A 21,973-nucleotide genomic window follows, 5' to 3' on the forward strand; every position below is an offset into this window, starting at 1 on the left:
TGATAGGCTTTCTTAACCATAGTGGTTATACTGCGCTTTTGTGATGCAAAAGTCACTTCACCACAAACATAGCAGAAGTTATCTGCACTGTTCACACAAGCACGAGGCATCTCTGCTCACTTTGGCTAAACAGAAATGTGTCCCTTTGCAAAATCAAACACTGACAAATAAGAGAGCATGACACTGTATGATTTCTAGAGATGATATAGGGCAATTTGTTCAGCAGAGTGATGTAAGCTTTGTTATGATTGCATCATCCATGACTTCTAGGAATAACATGATGCAATTCATATCATGTATGACGCAATATCAGCTTCAGATTGCATCATTCATTGTTTTGCCTAAAAAGCAAGTACTGTCCAAACCCAGTCATAGATTTATTCATAGATCCAGTCAAAGATGTATTTTAGTCATTTCTGGTTTAAATTGAGATCCCTTCCCTTTATAACTCACTTATTCTCCGCCATTCCCAAGTGAAGGGTCATATATACTGACCCAATAGCATATCTTGAAAACTAGAGCCAATCAACAATTTTAAGCATCATTTTCATTCTCAGTGACCCAGAATTAGTAAAGTTTGACTACATTTGTTTCAGAAGCATTTTGGCTGTAGAGCAGTGTTATTAGATTGGAACATATCTTATAGTTAGAAACTCCAGGAGCTTAATCTATTTATCTTATCAAAGAGAAAGTTGAGGGGTGATTTGATCACAGTCTACAAGCACCTATGTGCAAACAGAAATGTATCAATCTAGCAGACAAAGGTATAACAAGTTCCAGTGTCTAGAAATTGAAGCTAGACAAATTCAGACAAGAAATAAGATACAATTTTTTAACAGGCAGAGCAATTAACCATCTGAACAATTCACTAAAGGTTGTGTTGGATTGTCCATCACTGGCCATTTTAAAATCAAGATTGGATGCTTTTCTAAAAGATATGCTGTAGTTTAACCACAGCTATTGGACATGAAGCAGGAATTAATTCAGAGAAGTCCTATGGCCTGTATTATCCAGGCAGTTATAGGAAATGATCACAAAGGACCCTTCTAGTCTTAAAATCAAGTAATCTATTTGCCCCCTCTTCTCCCCACTCTTCCAAGGTACCTGGGTCTTGTCAAAGGGCTTTTTACAAATTCCATTAAAAATGTAAAAAGCAACAGAGAGTCCTGTGGCACCTTTAAGTCCTGTGGCACACGGCTACCCTTCAGATACATTTAAAATGTGTCTTTCCTCAAGTCTAGTCTCTTCTATGTCTGGCTCCCCATCCCCACAACATGATTTGTTATATGCAGAGTTGGATTAAGATTTTTTCGGGCCCTGGGTACAAAGAACATTTGGGGCCCCTCATCCCAGGGGCACTAGAACTGGAGGGGGCAGAGGGACCCGCCCCCCCCCACACTTTTTAACATGAATGTAGGTGTGAAGTGGTGGCAGGAGGGGCTGCACTTTGTGGCGAGGTGATCAGCTCTCCTGCAGTGAAGCGCAGGTCCTGCTAGTGGCACCAGTCTCTTCCCAGTGGTGGTGAGAGGCTGAGGTGGGGTACAGCACCCCACCACCACAGGACCCCACCCCCTGCTCTTCCTCTTCCCCCTGAGAAGCTGGAGCCAGGCCAGAAGCTGGAGCCAGGCCACGGTAAGAGACACTGTGGGGAGCCCCAGACTCTCCACCTGCCCTGGCTGGCACGCCCCGAGGGGCAGAGACGTGAGCAAGGGGCTGTTCTTGGGCACTCTTCCCCCAACCACCCAGGGCAGGTAGAGGGTCTGGAGCTCCCCATAGTGGCACAGGCTCTCCGGGTGGCTATTACCATGGCCTGCCTCTGGCTTCTGGCCAGGCCAGGGGGTGGGGCCTCAGGGGAAAGAGGAGGACCATGGGGCAGGGTCACAGTTCCAGCACTGGTGGGCCCCCCCCCACTTCTACACAGGTTCTGGTGCTCCTGTGGGGGCCCCCAAATTGGTTGGAGCACCAGGCACGGGCCCAGCATTAATCCGAAGGTTATATGAATTATACTTAGCCATATATAGTGCTTTCTATATTCCAAACACTACACAAAAATAAACAAATAAGTTAATATATGTTAATGAAAGAATGCTTGGGCCCAGACCTAGATGTCTCACTCATGCCTTCTAGGACTGTTAGCCTAATCCTGCTCCAATTGAAGTCAACATGAGGTTTGCCATTTATTTCAATGGAAGCAGGATCATTCTCCTGGCATTTAGTGGGACTAAGATAAGTACAGACTGTAAAATCTGACCTTCTGTCCCTATTTCACTGAGAGGGAACTCAGACATAGGCTTTGTCTACATTAGCACTTTCCTTCAATTATCCCATCATCATGGATGCAGCCATCCAAGTGATAACATGATGGGAGTACTAGTGTAGGTAGTCCACTAGAATTTTAACCTCCATTTACTCTTACCCAGCTAAAAGCAGCTCTTTAATTATGCTGGTTAAATGGTAGCTAGTTGGTCTACACTAGTGCTCCCACCATTGCCATTAATACCACTGGTGGAACTGCTAGTGCAGCTGGGTGTTGGGAGAGAAATGTGAAGAAAACTGTAAATGTAGACAAGCCATAGGTGACATCCTGAAGTCCTCAGAGAGTAAGTTAATGGCACTTGTGCAGTTAGCATTCAGGAGTTTTCCAGATTAGAGACTCACAAGCAGGTAAATTTCAAATTAGAAATTAGGCACAAAGTTTTAACAATGAGGGTGATTAACCAAACTACAAAGGGAAGTGGTGGATTCTCCTTGATGTCTTCAGATCAAGACTGGATGCTTTTCCTTAACCTTCAGTCAAATGCAAGTTCTCTTTAGTCAAACACAAATTATGTGGCTCAATATAAAGGTAACTGGATGAAATTTAATGGCCAGTGATACACAGGAGTCGAATTAGAATTGTGGTGGTAAGCTTTATGAATTTGTGAATCACATCAACCATAAACTGGTGAAAATAATGTTTGCCCCTTGATACTCTTGGTGCTAATGGGCCCTGATGCTATAAAATAAAAATTAATAAATTAGAAGGTAATTATGGGGCTTTTCTTTTACAAATTAAAGTCTAAATATTTCAGCTAAATATGGCTTTATTTACGAAAACATTTACACAAGGAAGAAACAACAGGTCGAATTTATTACTGAGGTCAGTGGCGTCATACCAGGGATGTGATCTTTGTGCCCTTTGAATATGGATGAGGAAGATTATGAAAAGGTGTCAGGTCAATGTCTCTTATCGTAATACTGCTTCTATATTAGTTTCATTTTGATCCCTTTTTGTTCCTATGCAGAAATTGGCACTTCATACTATGCAGTGGCTGTTGTCAGAAAAAATTCCTTCATTAACATAAACAGTTTGAAGGGTGTAAAGTCATGCCACACAGGCATCAACAGAACAGTTGGCTGGAATGTTCCTGTTGGCTACCTCATTGATAGTGGTCGCATGTCAGTGATGGGATGCAGTGTTCCAAAAGGTAAGGGCTGCTGGGATGTAACCTGCTTTCCAGAGAGGCCCTGTCACTGAACATTGGCATGAATATGGGCTCCCTGGATAGTGGAAGCACTCACAGGGACAAGAACTTTGGCTTCTAGCTGATTTTTTCACCTTGTTTTGTTGCTCATTCTAACTGAGAATTGACCTGAAGCAGCTCAGATCAGAATTCAGCCCAGTGTATTTATGTATAAACTGTTTTTAAAAGCCAACAGAAGCTATTATCACTTTTTTAATGTATAGAGATGTATAATTAAGGTTTGTTAAAATGTGTTTTTGCCATTTTTGGTTTTAGTTGCTAAAATATTGTTACCTTAATTTTACTTGTAGCTGTTAGTGAATATTTCAGTGCAAGCTGTGTTCCTGGAGCCAATAATGTAAATTACCCCAAATCCCTCTGTCAGCTCTGTAAAGGGGACGCATCTGGGCAGGACAAATGTGAAAGAAATTCAAAAGAGCAGTATTATGACTACAGCGGGGCTTTCAGGTAAAGCTTGGTGTTTAATGTTTAACATTTGTCTGTATATGCTGTGCCCATTGGCAAGATATCTGAGCCCCAATTGACTTTCAGCAGAATTCCAGAGAGCCAATGAATAATGCTAGTAGAAAATCTGTTAAAACATAAAACTAAGTGAATTTATAATTTGAGGTAATCTTAAAATAATTTCACTATAATTTCACTTCAGTGGTTCCTAAACTTTTTGGCATCACACCCCCTTTTTAATTTTTGAGAAACTCTCATGCCCCCACCTCTCCTTTACCATCATCCAACCCCCCCCTCACTCCTTGTCCCCTGACCACCCCCTCCCGGGTCCCCACCCCCTATCCAACCCCCCCCCCGCTCCCTGTCTCCTGACCACCCCCCCACCCCGAACCTCTGCCCCATCCAACTGCTCCCTGTCCCCTGACTGCCCCCTGAGTCCTCCTGCCCCTTACCCAACCCCTTCTCCCCTCGCTCCCTGCCCCCTTACCAGGCTACTCAGAGCGGCAGGGCTGGCTTATTGGAAAGCCTGGGAGGTGGGCAGGCGCAAGCTGCACTGCCCGTGCAGCGGCGTTGTTGCAGGGGAGGGAGGACGGAAGGGGAGGGGCCGGAGGCTAGACTCCCCGGCCAGGAGCTCAAGGGCTGGGCAGCCTCATGCGCCCCCCCTTAGAATTTCTTCACGCCCCCCAGTTTGGGAACCAGTGCACTAGTACTCAGGCCAAAGGCATATCTGTTCTTTGATAAAAACTCTAGGTGTCATTACTTGTTTTGTGCATGGAAATCCCATTTAAGTTGTTTTTGTCTTCATCAGTATTCACCTCCTGGGAAAACAAATCTTGATATTCACCTGATCACAGATCCATAAGTGCTGAACATGCTTGGATTTGATGCAATCTTAACAAGAGCTGATGAGCCCTGACAGTTTTCATACCTGAACATTAGGCTTAGCCAGCTATTTGGTAAATCTGAAGCTTCCCTTTTCAAGTACAATTAGTTCCCTTATCTCTTATTGTGCTCCCCTCCTCCTCCACTTCGCCAATGCTAGCCTCAATACCTCTTCTCTCTACGTCTCCCATTCCTCTGTACCTTATTCTCTTCCCTGCATGCATGTGTGTCAAACCCTCCCAATCCCCATGGCCTGGACCAGGCCCCCACAGATGTCACAAATTAAAAAATCTGTATAATTTTATTTTAAACAGTGACTCCTCATTCCAGATTTTCCAGTGGGTCTTGTGTCTGTCTGAGACTGTAGATTTTTCAGGGCAGGGAATCATTTGATATTTGTGTCTTGTATCACACCAAGCATTGTCAGCACCTGCCCTACTAGCCATTAGCCTCTGCCTTGATCCTTACACACAGCATAAAGATAGCAAATAGTTCAGCATCTTTCTACTGGTGGTCTTTGGGTACATTGCACTGCACAGGCCTCCTGTTGTCACTGAGCAGTATTCCATACTTATGATTAATAGTGTATAAATATAGTCTGATTTATGGTAGGTGTTTGGCTGAAGGAGCTGGAGATGTCGCCTTTGTGAAGCACAGCACAGTGTCTGAAAACACAGATGGTGAGTAATGTAAGGGTTCATCTCTCACTTGAAAGTCCAGCTGTATTCTCTAAAGCATTGTAAATCTGGTGACCCCAACAATAAGAGCAATGTCATATGCTCAGAATTTATTCTGATGCAAGGAATAAGCAAAGATGCAATAAAGCCAGAACACCATGTGAACACAAGGGAAAGAGAAATGTCCCCAGGTCAGACATTTTCAAATCGACTGGCAATTTCAGCAAAAAGTAAAGTGGGATCTTTAATTGCACTCTGGAAGCAGAGATTAACCTGAACCAAAATCCTGGATCCAAACAGCCTTGGACTTTGGGATAGTTTAAAAGTTGAATACAAATAATTGTGGCTTAGGCGCCTCTCTACTCAGAAATCTCAGCAAAAACAGGTAGAAGGGAGCTTAGTTTGTAGTACCACTAATCAATGCAACCACCCCTATACCCATGGCATTTATTGAGTATACCTGTGAGTATATACCACTTAGATATCAAGGTCCCACTTTTTAAATCCAGTGGAGCTCCATTTAGTGCAGGACACCTGGGTGGGTGGGTGTAAAAGTTTGTTCTGGGTCACCCTTGTGGCCCCTGGATTTTAGGACCGTCTCAGCACTGCTGTGGTCCCTAGCGTAATTCAGAGCTGCCTGCACACTGTTTTAATTTCTGTTCAACTGCTTACAGTCTCATAGGGTTATATCTGAAGCCAAAGGAATAGCTTCAACCATATTATATTTCCCCCAACCATACATTGGGGAATACGAGGTGATAGGGTGGCCTACAGCCACTCTGTTGGTTCTTCACCTCTTAGAGAGTACCCTTAGACAGGGGAAATTCTCGAGTAGCTTGTTAAGCCAGCTTTCCTCCTGCTTTATGCAGCTGTAGGGAAAATCAGGCAGAATGTAGTGGAGAATTGCTGCTCATGTGATTAGGTACCTTAGAAATAGTGTGGCTGGATGGGTAGAGCAGAGTCAGAGGGAGACAGATGCATCAGCAGCTCTGTGTCCATCAGCGTGATTCTGGAAGCTGTTTCATAACTGTGTTCTATTTGATTTCAGGCCAGACTCCTTCCTCATGGGCCCAAGAGCTTCACTCCAGGGACTTCCAGCTTCTCTGCCGCGATGGCAGCACAGCTGAGGTTACAGACTGGAGGAAATGCCACCTGGCCCGAGTTCCAGCTCACGCTGTTGTCGTCAGACCTGACACCGATGGGTCACTCATCTTCCAGATGCTTAAGCAGGGGCAGGTGGATTACGTTTTTTGGTGTCTGTTGTACTGATTTTTTAGTTGCCCCTCCATCCACCTGGCTTGATCCTGTGGGATGCTGAGCACCTTCAGCTCAGTGAGAATTAAATGGGAGTGGAGGGCACTCAGCAGCGGAGATCAGGCCTAGAGATGGATTTCAGCCACAAAATGTGGCTGTGGTCTCACACCACTTTCTTTGCCCCCAAATACCAAGAGACACTGAACAAGGCTTGAACTTCTTGAGGGGCAATTGTTTATGCCTTGTGAAGGTACAAGTGAGATAGTGCCCTCAATGCCAAGGTTTCCAACTAGACTTTACTTTCACCCCAGACTTAAACATTACTTAAGCTATGGCCTGGTGTACACCTACAACTTAGTTTGACCTAGCAACTCATTCAGGGCTGTGAAAAATGTTGCACCCTGAGCACTGTAGTTAGGTCGACCTAACCCCTGGTGTAGATGCGGCTTGATTGATGGAAAGATTCTTCCATCAACCGGGCTACTGCTTCTCAGAGAGCGGATTACCTACATTAGTGGAAAAACTTCTTCCATTGATGTAGGAACCATCTACACTGTGGCAATACTGTAGCTGTGCTGCAGTAGTGTAGACACAGATTATACCAGCATAGCCATGTTCGTGTACCTATGCAGACATAACCCCATAATGTAGCTGCAGCCTATGCCAACAAAAGAGATTTTTCCATCAGTGTGAAGATGCCACCTCCCTGAACAACCGCAGCTGTATCAACGGAAGCATTGCCAATCAACATAGCTGCATCTCCACTGGGGTTTCGGTCAGTAGAGCTATGTCAGTCAGGGGTGTGGTTTTTTTTTTTTTAAACACACTCACTGAGGGAGCCATGTCAACCTAACTTTTTAAGTGTAGACCAAGCATTAGATAAAGGTGTGTTTGCCTTATAGACACTTTCTCTTTCCTTAATGTTACAGCAAAGATTTCAGATGTTTGACTCTGCAGCTTACAATGCAAAGAATCTTCTCTTCAAAGACACCACCACAGAATTGGTTCCAATCACAAATCAGAACTACCAGGCTTGGCTGGGTGATGAATATATGCATGCCATGCAAGGCTTGAGCTGCGATCCCACCAGTAAGTTGGGCCTTTGGATTTGCCTCTGTAATCACAAGTAGAGGTGCTCTTACAAGAGAGACCACCTTGATTTTGTTTGAATTCATGTTTGCATCCTGACCTTTTGGAGAATCCTTGGAGCACAAAGACCCAAATATCACACTGGAGTGGGAAAGGAGACCACTCTGAATTTGAGACCATGAAACATTGCTTCAAGGATTCACCTACCATGGTATAGGAGCAGCAGGGGTATCTATGCTGAGCGAACTGATCAAGATGTGGATCGTCTTCCACAGGGTGGGCATAGAAAGCAGAGTGCTGATCATTGACCTCAGTACAAAGACCCAGAGGGAGACCAAAGAGACAGGATCCTTCAATTTTAGACTGATGCTCTGTTTAATTGTAATCTATCTCTGGCCCTGAGACAGAATGCACACAATACTTGCCACTGGGGCACCACAAATGTGCAGATTTGTGTTGTGTTAACTACATCAGTAGTTCCCAGTCCTGAAATTTACACTGACTGGTGATGAGATCTCATGGTTTCTTTCCTATTCTATCTTGATTCTTGCAGCATTCCCCTCTCGGTGGTACCTGAGCACCTGGTACTACAGTCTTCTTTCCCCACATTAATGATCGTAGTCTCTGTGTTGAACCACAAACTCCTATTAAAAATCCCCAAACTGCAATTTGGAGCCAGCAGAGCTTCATTGCAAACTGCATGGAAAGTAGACCCATCTTGCCCATATGAGTGGGAGGGGTTTTAGTCTGGTAAATTCGTACTGTTGCCTGAAAAGACTCCCTTATTTACAGCTTCTACTCCTTTTCTTTTTCCTGGACCACTTAGGGTTTGTTTTGATATGCTGAGTGCCCACATCTCAGTCAGTATCAGTATCGTACTGCAGCCAGAAACATGTGAAACATACAGCTCCAAATCCTGCTGTCCTTTAGGCAAACTAATGGAATGGGTTTCTCATTGTTTTGGTGAGCCATTTGCTTGAAAAAGGATTAAGTAAGAATGGCAGGATTTGTCCTAGTGTTTGGTTCCAGAGTAGCAGCCGTGTTAGTCTGTATCCGCAAAAAGAAGAACAGGAGTACTTGTGGCACCTTAGAGACTAACAAATTTATTAGAGCATAAGCTTTCGTGGACTACAGCCCACTTCTTCGGATGCATATCCGAAGATCAGTAGTTCCCAGTCCTGAAATTTACACTGACTGGTGATGAGATCTCATGGTTTCTTTCCTATTCTATCTTGATTCTTGCAGCATTCCCCTCTCGGNCTGTCTCTGACAGGACCACCATAGAAAGGTTGGGTGCACCATGCCACTGTGTGCTGGCTTAATCCAAACTCTATTTCTAATGTAGCCCATCATGACAGATTGTTTCTGGAAAACACTAAGCTTTAGAAAAAAGAACGGGAGTACTTGTGGCACCTTAGAGACTAACAGATTTATTAGAGCATAAGCTTTCGTGGACTACAGCCCACTTCTTCGGATATGCATCCGAAGAAGTGGGCTGTAGTCCACGAAAGCTTATGCTCTAATAAATTTGTTAGTCTCTAAGGTGTCACAAGTACTCCTGTTCTTCTTTTTGTTTGGTTCCACTACATTATGTTCTGTTAGCAGGTTTATTCCTTTGGTGCATGAAAATTTATTCTAGAGCTGTCGATTAATCACAGTTAACTCACGCGATTAACTCAAAAAAAGTAATCACAATTTAAAAAATGAATCGCAATTAATCGGAGTTTTAATCGCACTGTTAAACACTAGAATACCAATTGAGATTTATTAAATATTTTGGATGTTTTTCTACATTCATATATATTGTATTCTGTGTTGTAATTGAAATCAAAGTGTATATTATTTTTTATTACAAATATTTGCGATATTTATCCTGTAAAAAGGATAAACAAAAGAAATAGTATTTTTCAATTCACCTCATACAGGTACTGTAGTGCAATCTCTTTGTCATGAAAGTGCAATTTACCATGTAGATTTTTGTGTGTGTTACATAACTGCGTTCAAAAATAAACCAATATAAAATTTTAGAGTCTGCAAGTCCACTCAGTCCTACTCCTTGTTCAACCAATTGCAAAGACAAACAAGTTTTTGTTTACATTTACAGGAGATAATACTACCGTCTTCTTAGTCACAATGTCACCAGAAAGTAAAGAACAGGCATTCACATGGCATATTGTAGCTGGCATTGCAATATATTTAGGTACCAGATATACTAAACATTTGTATGCCCCTTCATGCTTCGCCCATCATTCCAGAGAACATGCTTCCATGCTGATGATGCTCGTTAAAAAAATAATGAGTTAATTAAATTTGTGACTGAACTCCTTGGGGAAGAAGTGTATGTCTCCTGCTCTGTTTTACCTGCATTCTGCCATATATTTCATGTTCTAGCAGTCTCGGATGATGACCTGGCATGTTGTTCTTTTTAAGATCACTTTCACTGCAGATTTGATAAAATGCAAAGAAGGTACCAATGTGAGACTTCTGAAGATAGCTACAGCACTTGACCCAAGGTTTAAGAATCTGAATCTTTCAAAATCTGAGAGGGATGAGGTGTAGAGCATACTTTCAGAAGTCTTAAAAGAGCAACACTCCAGTGTGAAAACTACAAAACCCAAACCACCAAAAAAGAAAATCAACCTTCTGCTGGTGGCATCTGACTCAGATAATGAAAGTTTGAATTGTTATTGAAAAGAACCTGTCATCTGCATGGATGCATGTCCGCTGGAATGGTGGCTGAAGCATGAAGGGACATATGAATCTTTAGCGCATCTGGCATGAAAATATCTTGCGATGCCAGCTACAACAGTGCCATGAGAACACCTGTTCTCACTTTCAGGTGACATTGTAAACAAGAAGCGGGCAGCATTATCTCCTGCAAATGTAAACAAACTTGTTGTCTGAGCGATTGGCTGAACAAGAAGTAGGACTGAGTGGACTTGAAGGCTCTAAAATTTTACATTGTTTTATTTTTGAATGCAGTTTTTTTGTACATAATTCTACATTTGTAAGTTCAACTTTCATAATAAAGAGATTGCACTACAGTACTTGTATTAGGTGAATTGAAAAATACTATTTCTTTTGAGGTTTTTTTAAAGTGCAAATACTTGTAATCAAAAATAAAGTGAGCACTGTACACTTTGTATTCTGTGTTGTAATTAAAATCAATATATTTGAAAATGTAGAAAACATACAAAACTATGTACATAAATGGTATTCTATTGTTGTTTAACAGTGTGATTAATCACAATTAATTTTTTTAATCACTTGACAGCCCTAATTTATTCCTTTCTAGAAGACTTCACTCCAGCTGCAGAAACAAAGAAGCTCCTTTTCCAAACACATGGGATGTTTTAATGCATTTTCAGGGCTCAGCTGTTTGCAGCAGGGCTCTCTGCCCTTTGTGTGTGTGTCTCACCTTTCCATTCTTTCCCTTCTGTTCAGTGGCTGGTGAGGGAAGTGGTTCAGCTCCTAGGCTAATTTGGAATAGCCAGGGCAAATTAAGGCAATCTGGAGCCCTGGGCACACTCAGCATGGAGTCGCTAGGGCCCTGCCCCACCACCATGGCTCAGTTACTCTTGGAGTGGCAGCAGGTTCCAGAGTAAGAGGAAAGAGGTAGCTCACACCTGTTGAAGCCATTGTTCTAGCACAGAATGCTGAAATCTTAATCCAGACTGAATGAGCAGCCTCAGGACTGCTCTAAATTGTGCTGGTTTGTAACAACCACACACATCCCTTAAATCAGCCAGAGATCTCGAGACTGAAGTGTACTTTGACCATGCGCTGCCCCATCCACAGTTTATCGCCTACAATGAAGAGGCAGAGAATGGATGGTATAGAGCTGCCTTATATATAAAGAGAGGAAGGAGGTGGTTACAACACCAGCGTAGGGTTTGGCTTCAAGTCCTACACTAGTACACCATTGAACTCCTGTGTGACCATGGACAAGAGACTTAGCCTCTCTCTGCTTCTGTTCCCCATCTGTTAAATGGCACTTTCCTACCATGCAGCAGTGTTGTGAGGAAAATACATTAACGATAGTGGGACCAAGGCTCTGGGCCTCAGACCAAGAGCTCTGGAACAGGGGTGGCCAGGGGGCCATGGCCCCATCATTTTTTACTGGCCATAAGGGTGAGCGATGGGGGGGCGGGGGAGAGGTGGAAAGGAGCAAGCAGGGGGCAGGGTTTTGGGGGAAGGAGCATGGTGGAGAAGAGGCCTCAGGGGAAGGGACAGCACAGGCGTAGGGCCTCAGGGGAAGGAGTGGGTATTGGGGCCATGTTTCCGACGCTGGTGGCCCTCTCACTTTTAGGAGCCTTCTGCCACTCCCGCCTCTGACTATAGATTATAATTAAGACTATGTTTTAGTCATAGGTATTTTTAGTAAAAGTCATGGACAGGTCACAAGCAGTAAACAAAAATTCATGACCCGTGACCGGTCCATGACTTTTAATATATACTCCTGCCTAAAACTTGGGTGGGAGGCTGCAAGTGCTCTGGGGCCTGGTGATCTGGGGGCACTGCAGGTGCTGGAGGAGGTGGCCCAGGACCCCTGCTGGTGCTGGGGGCGTGGGTATTGGCATGTGGCCCAGGACGCCCGCTGGTGCTGGGGGCGTGGGCATCGGCATGCGGCCCGGGACCCCTGCTGGTGCTGGGGGGAGTAGGGGGGAGTCGGTTGGCAGGGCTCACAGGGGCTGCCTACCTGGCTCCACGTGTCCCTGCAGCTCCTAGGCGGCAGAGGGGCCAGGAGGCTCGGCACGCTACTCCCACCACAAGCACTGGCTGCGCAGCTCCCATTGGCTGGGAACTGCAGCCAGTGGGAACTGCGGGGGCAGGCAGCATGTGGAGCCCCCTGGCCCCTCCACCTAGGAGCTGCAGGGCCATGCCAGTGGGAGCTGGGAAGCCCCCCACCCTGAGGTAAGCCCTCCCTGCATCCCCTAGCCCTGAGCCCCCTCCCATACACCCAAACTGCTGCTGCTGGCCCAGGGGCTACCTGGCTTGGGCAGCCCCTGAGCCAGCACCGGCTGGTGCAGAAGTCATGGAAAGTCACGGAATCCATGACGTCCATGACAGAGTCACAGCCTTAATTATAATACAGAACACAGACACCAACTTTCCAATGTGCCGGCGGGTGCTCAACCTCTGGCTCTGCCCCAGGTCCCGCTCTCCCTCCACCCATTCCCCCAAGGCCTTGCCCCCACCTGCCCCTGTCCTGCCCTCACCCTGCCTCTTCCCACCCCTGCTCCACCCCCCAACCCACTTCTTCCTGCCCCAGTCAGTCCCCTGCCCCGAGTGCGCCGCATCCTCGCTCCTCCTCCCGCCCCACAGAGCCTCCTGAACACTGCAAAACAGCTGATTGTGGTGGGCAGGAGGCACGGGGAGGGAGGAGGAGGCACTGATCAGCGGGGCCTGCTGGCAGGCTGGAGGCCCTGCAGGGAGGTGGAGGTTCTGATAGGGGGGCTGCTGGTGGGTGATCAGCACCCACAATTTTTTCCCCTATGGGTGCTCCAGCCCTGGAGCACCCACGGAGTCGGCGCCTATGATACAGAATATTCTTAAAATCTCTATACTAGAAAATGAACTTTCATGGCAGCTTGGACCATGTTTGCTTTCCCTTCTCAGAACCCAGAACAGCTTCAATAATGGAGCCTTTGCCTACAGAACTTGTCTGTTTTGCTGGTTTTCCAGAATCAGTTGGCCTTGAGAACCCACCAGATGCATCTGTTCAGGCTGGCCTATGGTTTAACTTTTGAGATAGTGTAACTAGGACGACCAGACAGCAAATGTTAAAAATTGGGACTGGGGTGGGGGGGTAATAAGCACCTATATAAGAAAAAGTCCCTATGAAATCAGACATCTGGTCAACCTTAAGTGTAACCCACACACCTCCTGCGTGTGGTGTTCTGTCCTATCTAGTGTTACTGAGACCACTTAGAGAGAAATAAAATGCGTCTGCTCTACAGCCTTAGCTAACAGCCAGTTGGCTTTTAGCTCATGCAGTAGAGGCTCATACATTAAGCTCCAGAGGTCCCAGTTCAATCCCACCTGCTGACAACCGAGGTCTGTCAGCATTACAATAGCACACTGGATAGGGCAACAGCAGCAGGAGTCATTTATCCACCCTCTGTGAATGGATTTGTAGTGTAATCAGCAATTCCTTCCATGGCTGCTAAGTCTAGCCCAGTAGTTAGGGAGACCCTGTGTGGTACCATTAAGCAGCACAGGCAGTGTTTTCTTAGTTTAGGAGCTAGAGAGAACCATGGGGTCTGTTTGTGTCATAAGTATCAGCAAAGAATTGTCTTTATATTCATTACACCCCAGCCTCTTTATTCTGTACTGTGATGTTTGCTACCATTGTGTTAATTTTTAAGTGTGCATTTTTAATAAGGTGAGGGGCCCAGGTATATGGTAATGAGCAGAATATATACATGTTTACAGCTATTACATTTAATCCCTATTATTTTATTTCAAATTTAATGCAGGGTTGCCAGAAAGCCTGCGATGGTGCGTTGTGCTCACTGAGGAGATCTGGAAATGTAGTGAAATGGCTGTTGCCTTTAAAAAAAAGAACTTGAAACCAGAGATCCAGTGTGTTTCAGCCAAGACAACAGAACAGTGTATGGAAATGATCCAGGTGGGCTTGTTACTATGCTTTGTATGAACCATACTGGTTCTTGACCATGAATATATTGTAATGTATTAGTTAATGAGTACGCTTACAACTGTCCTCTGCTGGATAGAATCACCAGTCTGTTGTAAGTGGCCCTAATGGCTGGATCCCATGTGCTTCAAAGCCAAGTGGATCTGGGGAGAGTCAAGTAACTGTTTCTAGCTCTGGCAGTCTAGTGCCTACTCCTGGGCTCAGACCGCTTGTCTGCTGCCTTTCTTTTAACATGGGGTACTGCTGCCCAACTGCCCTATAATCCAGAATCAGTTTCAGAGGCCTCCTGAGCCCCCCAGTTGCTTACATGTGCCCCCCCTCCCTCCCAGTTCTACTTAGGCTATGGGCATACTTGTTTAACCCCTTTGGGATCAACATGGCAGGACAGCAAAGAACAAAGGCTTAGAAAAAGAATTTCTTAACCACAGTGCAGGAGTGCTGGAACAGTTTTTATAGTGGAGGTGCTGAGAGCCATTGAACAAAACTGTAAACCCTGTGTATAATGGAAACCACTTCCAGCCAGGGGGTGCGCTGCACCCCTGGTTCCAACACCTATGCCACAGTGACTTTACTCTTAAAGCACTTGGGACTTTGATTATTTGAAAAAAAAACCTGTAACGCTCAAGGCACACTCTCTCTAGTCTGGGCTTACCTTGTCTGTACAGTCCATGGTTTGAGTGTATTTCTGGCTGTGCAGAGCCCTCTTGCACTCCTCTCCTGAAGTCCTGCTTACATGTGGCAATGCTTGGCCCTCCTATACAGAGCAGAACCCTTCTCTTAACTCGGACCTCCATTTTTGTGCCAGCTGAAGTTCCAAATACACCTGTGTGCTTGCCTCTCCCGCGTTAGGGTTAGGGTTAGGGGTCCTTCAACAAGGTGTCAAATGCCTTTTGTGGGCAAGGTGGCTGTCAGGAATATTACATAACAGGCTCCCCCATGGTAGAACCAAACTAACACAGCCGCAATGCCAGTATTTTAATACAGGTACAAAATAGTCTTCACAATTTGATAGTCATATCCCACTCTATCATGCCAATAAGCAGTAAATGCAGTTGTGACTTGTATAAGCGATGCCATTAGTCTAAGATCATGCTCTACTGCCAAAGGATTAGAAAATTTGCTTTAAGAGAAAAAAAATTAGAAATTTATTTAGCTTAAGAGCTATGGGAAAGACTTGAATATCTGAGTTTTATTCCTATTACCACTGTGAAGTTCTGAATAATTCAGAGGTGCAGAATAGTGATAGCTGTGAAGCCCTAGGTGGCTATAGATTTGTTACAATATCATGCATCCATAGATCTTTTATCAGCTGAAATCCATTGGTGCCACTTACAAACAAGATTATTGTGGCAGAGCTCTGACTTTGGCCCCGTGGGTCTTGCGCTTCTAGACAGTATATGTTAGCCTCAGTGGCTCTCTGCCACCTTCCCCGTAGCCCTTCTCTCTCTAGGGCCAGGGTTACAGTCTACTGAGCCCTTTTCATCATAAGCCAGCAAGGAGGTTGGTGAGAGAATTCCCACAGTCTCTGTTGTCCCTAGGGCGTGTTTTAGAACAGTTTAGCTACCTGTCCTGACAAGGGCCTGACTTCCCCTCCCAGGAGGTGTTCCTGTAGTGGTGGGTTGGGGGGAAACCCAGGCCCGCCCTCTACTCCGGGTTCCGGCCCAGGGACCCTAATGGTAACAGCTGTTGGCAGCCAACCTCTCACTGCCAGAGTTGCTACATTTCCCTGGGCCACCTCCCCACAGCTCTCCTGCTTCTCCCTTCTTCACCCTTACCTTAGGGTTCCCTTATCAATAACTTGAGGGTATCTTCATTAACCAGTCCTTCAGCCACACTTCCTCTCCTCTGGCTCCCCTCTGCCTGACTGACTGGAGTGAGCTCTTTTTATAGTATCAGCAGGGCCTTAGAGTCAGGTGGTCACATTAGCTTAATGGCCTCACCTGACTCTTTGCAGGTTAATTGGAGTCAGGTGTTCTCATTAGGCTGGAGCAGCCCCTGCTCTGGTCAGTCAGGGAACAGAAAACTGTTAATCCAGTGGCCAGTATATCTGCCTTTTGCTGTACCCAACTGGCCTGGGTCTATCACATTATGTACTCACTTTATTTAAAAAGATGAGTCTGCCTCTTTTATCCAGTATTAAATTGCAGCTACCCTGACTATGGCCACTGGGCTGCTTTGATGGGAGAAGAATGCCATTAGATTACACATAGAAATTCAATCAAACTAGCCGTGGGGCAGAATTTATTTTACACTTAAATAAGTAATAATGGCCTCTGTATAAATTCTTCAGCAATCTGAAGTTGAATTTGAGTTCAGTCTTATTGTGTTTGTCCATTTTAGAGGAAACTTGCTAAAACATCACTAATAAAACTGAGGTCCACCATGTCCTGTTCCTGTTGAGATTGAGACATGTTCCATGACCCAATAATACAGCTAAGGGTGTGTCTTTATAGCACAGTTACCGTGAGTTATAACTCAAGTGTTACCCCTAACTCGACTCCTGTCCACACGCAAAAATCCATAGCTCAAAGTTAAATGGTGCTCTAAAAGTGAACTAGTTGGCAAGTGGGGAAGGGTTGAAGCTCTCAAGCTCTCAAGCAGTGCTGATGTTGGAGCTAGTAATGCAGAAGGGATGCAACAGCTACTCAGAAGCAGCTAATCCAATCACTATGTGTAACTCCAGTGCTGTTTTGAATTGTGGTCACTCTCACTTGAGCTAGGTTAGCTCAAGTACAGTGACTCGAGTGTGCTAACTGAAGCTAACTGTTGCAGTGAAGAAAAGCTCTGTCTTCCCAGTTAATTCCCACCTCCATGTCAGAACACAGGGCTGCTTTGGACTCCCTGTGATCCATCATCCATGGGCTGGATCCTAGCATGAGAATGTGGCCAGGACTAGCAGTGGGAAAATGGAAGAGGAATGCCATGGAGGAGAGGAGTTTCTGTCAAAAGGATATGGGGCTTGTTGAAACTCACTTTAGCAAAAATCATAATCTGACTGGGCCTTCCAAGGTATGTCTATATGACCAAAAAAACCCTGCGGTAGTGAATCTCAGAACCCAGGTCTACAGGATAGCACTATAGCGCTAAAAATAGTCTTGTAGACATTCAAGCTTGAGCTCTGATGTACGGATAGGGGCATGAGATTTAGAACCCAAGCAGCCCAAATATCTACACAGCTATTTTTAGCACCGTGATGTGAGCCCTGCAAACCAAAGTATATAGACCTGGGCTCTGAGACTGACTACCACGGGGGATTTTTGCCGTGTAAACATACCTTCAGTGGCCAAAAACCTTCCCACCACAGTGTCACCAATGACTGTAGTGATCTAACCTTCTTAACTCCTTAACACTGGCCAGTATCCTAAGGGTTAAATCTGTTGCTGCGGAGATTGCATGTCTGCATTTTTGCATCTGAGGCTTGTCTGGTTATTAGGTTTTATTCTGAAATTTATGGTTATGATTTGAGAGAAAAAATCACTTCGGCTTATCCACAACCAGCTGAAGAATATGCTTAAAGTTGATTGGTCTGTGGCGCAAGACCTGGGAGTATTATTTTTACTGGGCCAGGACTCATTTCAGGGGTGACAAAGGATGAGGCAGCTGATATTGTGCCTCCTGGATCCTTGTTCTGAGAGATGCTTGAACTAGATGCTAGCAAAGATTTATTTTCACACAACTCATGAATTTTATTTCATTTCCTTTCAGAAAAAAGAAAGTGATGCTGTAAGTGTGGATGGAGCTGATATTTACACAGCTGGAAACATGTATGGCCTAGTGCCAGCCGCTGGGGAAAGTTACTCTGGTAAGAAGAGCAGAGAACAGAGGGCTTCTGTTTTTCAGGCTGTTTGAAAACACTGTAAAACATAGTTTGAGGTCAGTGGATCTGTCTGGAAAATCATTTTTCAGACAGAAGCTAAACAATACATTTGATCCAAAAAAACCCACACCTTAAACTTACGTAACTCAGTGTTGATAAAACTGGGCTGCCCTGGTAGTCTGTTAACTGAGATCATCAGGTGCGAATGAGGTTTACATCATGTACTGAGCATGAACTTCAAAAATATCCATCTCCTTTCTGATCAGTTAGGACATCTTACAATATACTGTCACAGTAAAACATGCAGTCCTGCACAATTAGGTGCATTATAGAAAGTTTATGTCTCTCTCTCTGACCCTCTGGAATTAATCACTGGTGAAGGAAGGGTACAGAACTGTGTAGACAACTGATCTGCACTATGGTGCAGCTTCCCACTCTGTAACATGAATATTTGCTATATTTTATTGAAATTATAATAGAGTTTTAGCATTTTATAATACAATATGAACTCTTTATGAATTAAGGATATAACTTGGGAGCATGGGGGGTGGGTATCATAGGCTGGGGGAGGCTAAGCCTCCCCTAACAGCCAGGCGTGGCCCTGCCAAGGCTCCGCCCCCAGGCCTGCCTCTGCGGCCCCCCCCGTGTGGCAGCCCCAGCCGGGTGCTCCTGGGCTGGGGCCGCATGGGCTAGCTGCCAAGGTGGGGATGGAGGATTCTGGTGGGGGAAGGAGCAAAGCCTCAGGTGGAAGGCGGGGGCTGGGGCTAGACTTCTCCAGCCAGCAGTTCACATGCCACCCATCCTTGGGAGCCTCACAATTCAGCTGTAACCCTACTTGACCATGAAAGAGCCTGTGCTTTAAAGAGTGATCTTGTTGAAGTCACAGGGTCATAGGAATTGCCATACTGAATCAGACCAAGTGATCTATCTAGTCCAGTATCATTCCAGTGCTGGTGCACTATCTACACTTGCGCTTTACAGTACTGAAACTTGCTGCGCTCTGGGGGGGTGTTTTTTCACACCCCTGAACGAGAAAGTTGCAGCGCTGTAAATTGCCAGTGTAGACAAACTCTTAGATGCTTCTCACCACAGGCTGGCTGCTCGCTCTTCAGCCAGAGTGATTTAGATGACTTGGTAAATGCACAAACAATATGCATTTTGATTTGACCAAATGTAAAGTTAAACATATAGAAATAAAGAATGTAGGGCCTAGTTACGTGATGAGGGGACTCTATCCTGAGAAACAGTGACTCTGAAAATAACGTTGGAGGTCATTGTGCATGATCACCTGAACATGAGCTCTCAGAGTGATGCTGTGGCCAAAAGGGCTAATGTGATCCTTGAAAAAAGGTCTACAAAAAGTGGAATCTAGGTCAAATTTCAAAGGATGAATATAAACAAACATCACAAGTATGTAGGGACAAAATTAGAAAGGCCAAGGCACAAAATGAGATTAAACTAGTTAGAAACAAAGGGTAACAATAAAATATTCTACAAATACATTAGAAGCAAGAGGAAGTCCAAGAACAAGGTAGGCCCATTACTCAGTGAGGACGAAAAAATAATAAAGTGTGGAAATGGCAGAAGTGCTAAATGACTCTTGTTTCTTTTCACTGAAAAGGTTAGTAGTAAGAATCATAGAATATCAGGGTTGGAAGGGACGTCAGGTGGTCATCTATTCCAACCCCCTGCTCAAAGCAGGACCAATCCCCAGACAGATTTTTGCCCCAGATCCCTAAATGGCCCCCTCAAGGATTGAACTCTCAACCCTGGGTTTAGCAGGCCAATGTGTTAGAAGCAAGAGGAAGTCCAAGAACAAGGTAGGCCCATTACTCAGTGAGGACGAAAAAATAATAAAGTGTGGAAATGGCAGAAGTGCTAAATGACTCTTGTTTCTTTTCACTGAAAAGGTTAGTAGTAAGAATCATAGAATATCAGGGTTGGAAGGGACGTCAGGTGGTCATCTATTCCAACCCCCTGCTCAAAGCAGGACCAATCCCCAGACAGATTTTTGCCCCAGATCCCTAAATGGCCCCCTCAAGGATTGAACTCTCAACCCTGGGTTTAGCAGGCCAATGTGATTAGACATCTAACAATGAATGACAGTGAAAATGAGGTAGGATCAGAAACTAAAATATGNAGACTAACAGAAGTATTGGGAGCATAAGCTTTCGTGGGTAAGAACCTCACTTCTTCAGATGCAAGTCTTCTTGCATCTGAAGAAGTGAGGTTCTTACCCACGAAAGCTTATGCTCCCAATACTTCTGTTAGTCTTAAAGGTGCCACAGGACCCTCTGTTGCTTTTTTACAGATTCAGACTAACATGGCTACCCCCCTGATACTTGACTATCTTCGAAAAGTCATGGAAGACAGGAGAGATTCCAGAGGACTGGAAAAAAGCAAATATAGTGCCAATATATAAAAAGGGGATAAAGACAATCTGGGGAATTACAGACCAATCAGCTTAATTTCAATACCTGGAAAGAAAATGGAGGACATTATTAAGCAATCAATTTGCAAATGCCTAGAAGAAAAAAGGTGATAAGTAAGTCAGCATGGATCTGTGAAGAACAAATCACGTCAAAGCAACTGGATAACTTTCGTTGACAGGGTAACAAGCCTGGTGAATAGGGGGAAAGCGGTAGATGTGGTGTATCTTGACTTTAGTAAGGCTTTTGGTACTGTCTCACGTGACCTTCTCATAAACTAACTAGGGAAATACAACCTAGATGGAACTATAAGACGATGGATGCATAACTGGTTGGAAAACCATTCCCAGAGAGTAGTTCTCAGTGGTTCACAGTCAGTCTGGAAGGGCATAATGAGTGGGGTCTTTCAGGGATCAGTTCTGGGTCCAGTTCTGTTCAATATCTTCATCAATTATTTAGATAATGGCATAGAGAATACACTTACAAAGTTTGTGGATGACACCAAACTGGGAGGGGTTGCAAGTGATTTGCAGGATAGGATTAAAATTCAAAATGATTTGGAACAACTGGAGAAATGGTCTGAAGCAAATAGGATGAAATTCAATAAGGAAAAATACAAAGTGCTCCATTTAGGAAGGAACACTCAGTTACACACGTAAAAAATAGGAATTGACTGCTCAGCAAGGGTCATAGCGGATCACAAGCTAAATATGAGTCAACAGTGTAACACTTGCACACACAAAAAAAGCAAACATCATTCTGGGATGTATTAGCAGGAGTGTTATAAGCAAGACAAGAGAAGTAATTCTTCTGTTCTACTCCACACTGATTAGGCCTCAACTGGAGTATTTTGCCCAGTTCTGGGTGTCACATTTCAGGAAATATGTGGACAAATTGGAGAAAGTTCAGAATAGAGTAACAAATATGATTGGAGGTCTAGAAAACATGACCAATACAGGGAAGATTGAAAAAAAAAATGGGTTTGTTTAGTGTGAAGAAGAGAAGACAGAGGGGGCCATGATAACAATTTTCAAGAACATAAAAGGTTGTTACAAGGAGGAGGGAGAAAAAAAATTCTGCTAACTTCTAAGGATAGGACAAGAAGCAATGGGCTTAAATTGCAGCAAGGGTGGTTTATGTTGGACATTAGGAAAAACTTCCTAACTGTCAGCATAGTTAAGCACTGGAATAAGTTGCCT

General features: G+C 44.5%; 1 protein-coding gene across 3 annotated transcripts in view; it reads left to right on the plus strand.

The window, feature by feature from the left end:
• MELTF (melanotransferrin) overlaps positions 1–21,973 on the plus strand; it is a 74,648-nt gene that overhangs the window by 24,945 nt on the left and 27,730 nt on the right. For all 3 annotated transcript variants that reach the window (XR_004647226.1, XR_004647227.1, XM_034782440.1), the window contains exons 4-10: positions 3,285–3,467; positions 3,815–3,971; positions 5,463–5,530; positions 6,576–6,763; positions 7,711–7,870; positions 14,350–14,501; positions 18,234–18,330. Coding sequence is in view for 1 of the 3 variants with exons in the window: in XM_034782440.1 (XP_034638331.1) it covers positions 3,285–3,467; positions 3,815–3,971; positions 5,463–5,530; positions 6,576–6,763; positions 7,711–7,870; positions 14,350–14,501; positions 18,234–18,330 (1,005 nt within the window). In the remaining 2 variants the exon portion in view is untranslated. The remainder of the gene's footprint in view (positions 1–3,284; positions 3,468–3,814; positions 3,972–5,462; positions 5,531–6,575; positions 6,764–7,710; positions 7,871–14,349; positions 14,502–18,233; positions 18,331–21,973) is intronic.

Source organism: Trachemys scripta, chromosome 9 (genome assembly GCF_013100865.1).
Source record: "Trachemys scripta elegans isolate TJP31775 chromosome 9, CAS_Tse_1.0, whole genome shotgun sequence".
Taxonomy (NCBI): Eukaryota; Metazoa; Chordata; order Testudines; family Emydidae; genus Trachemys; species Trachemys scripta.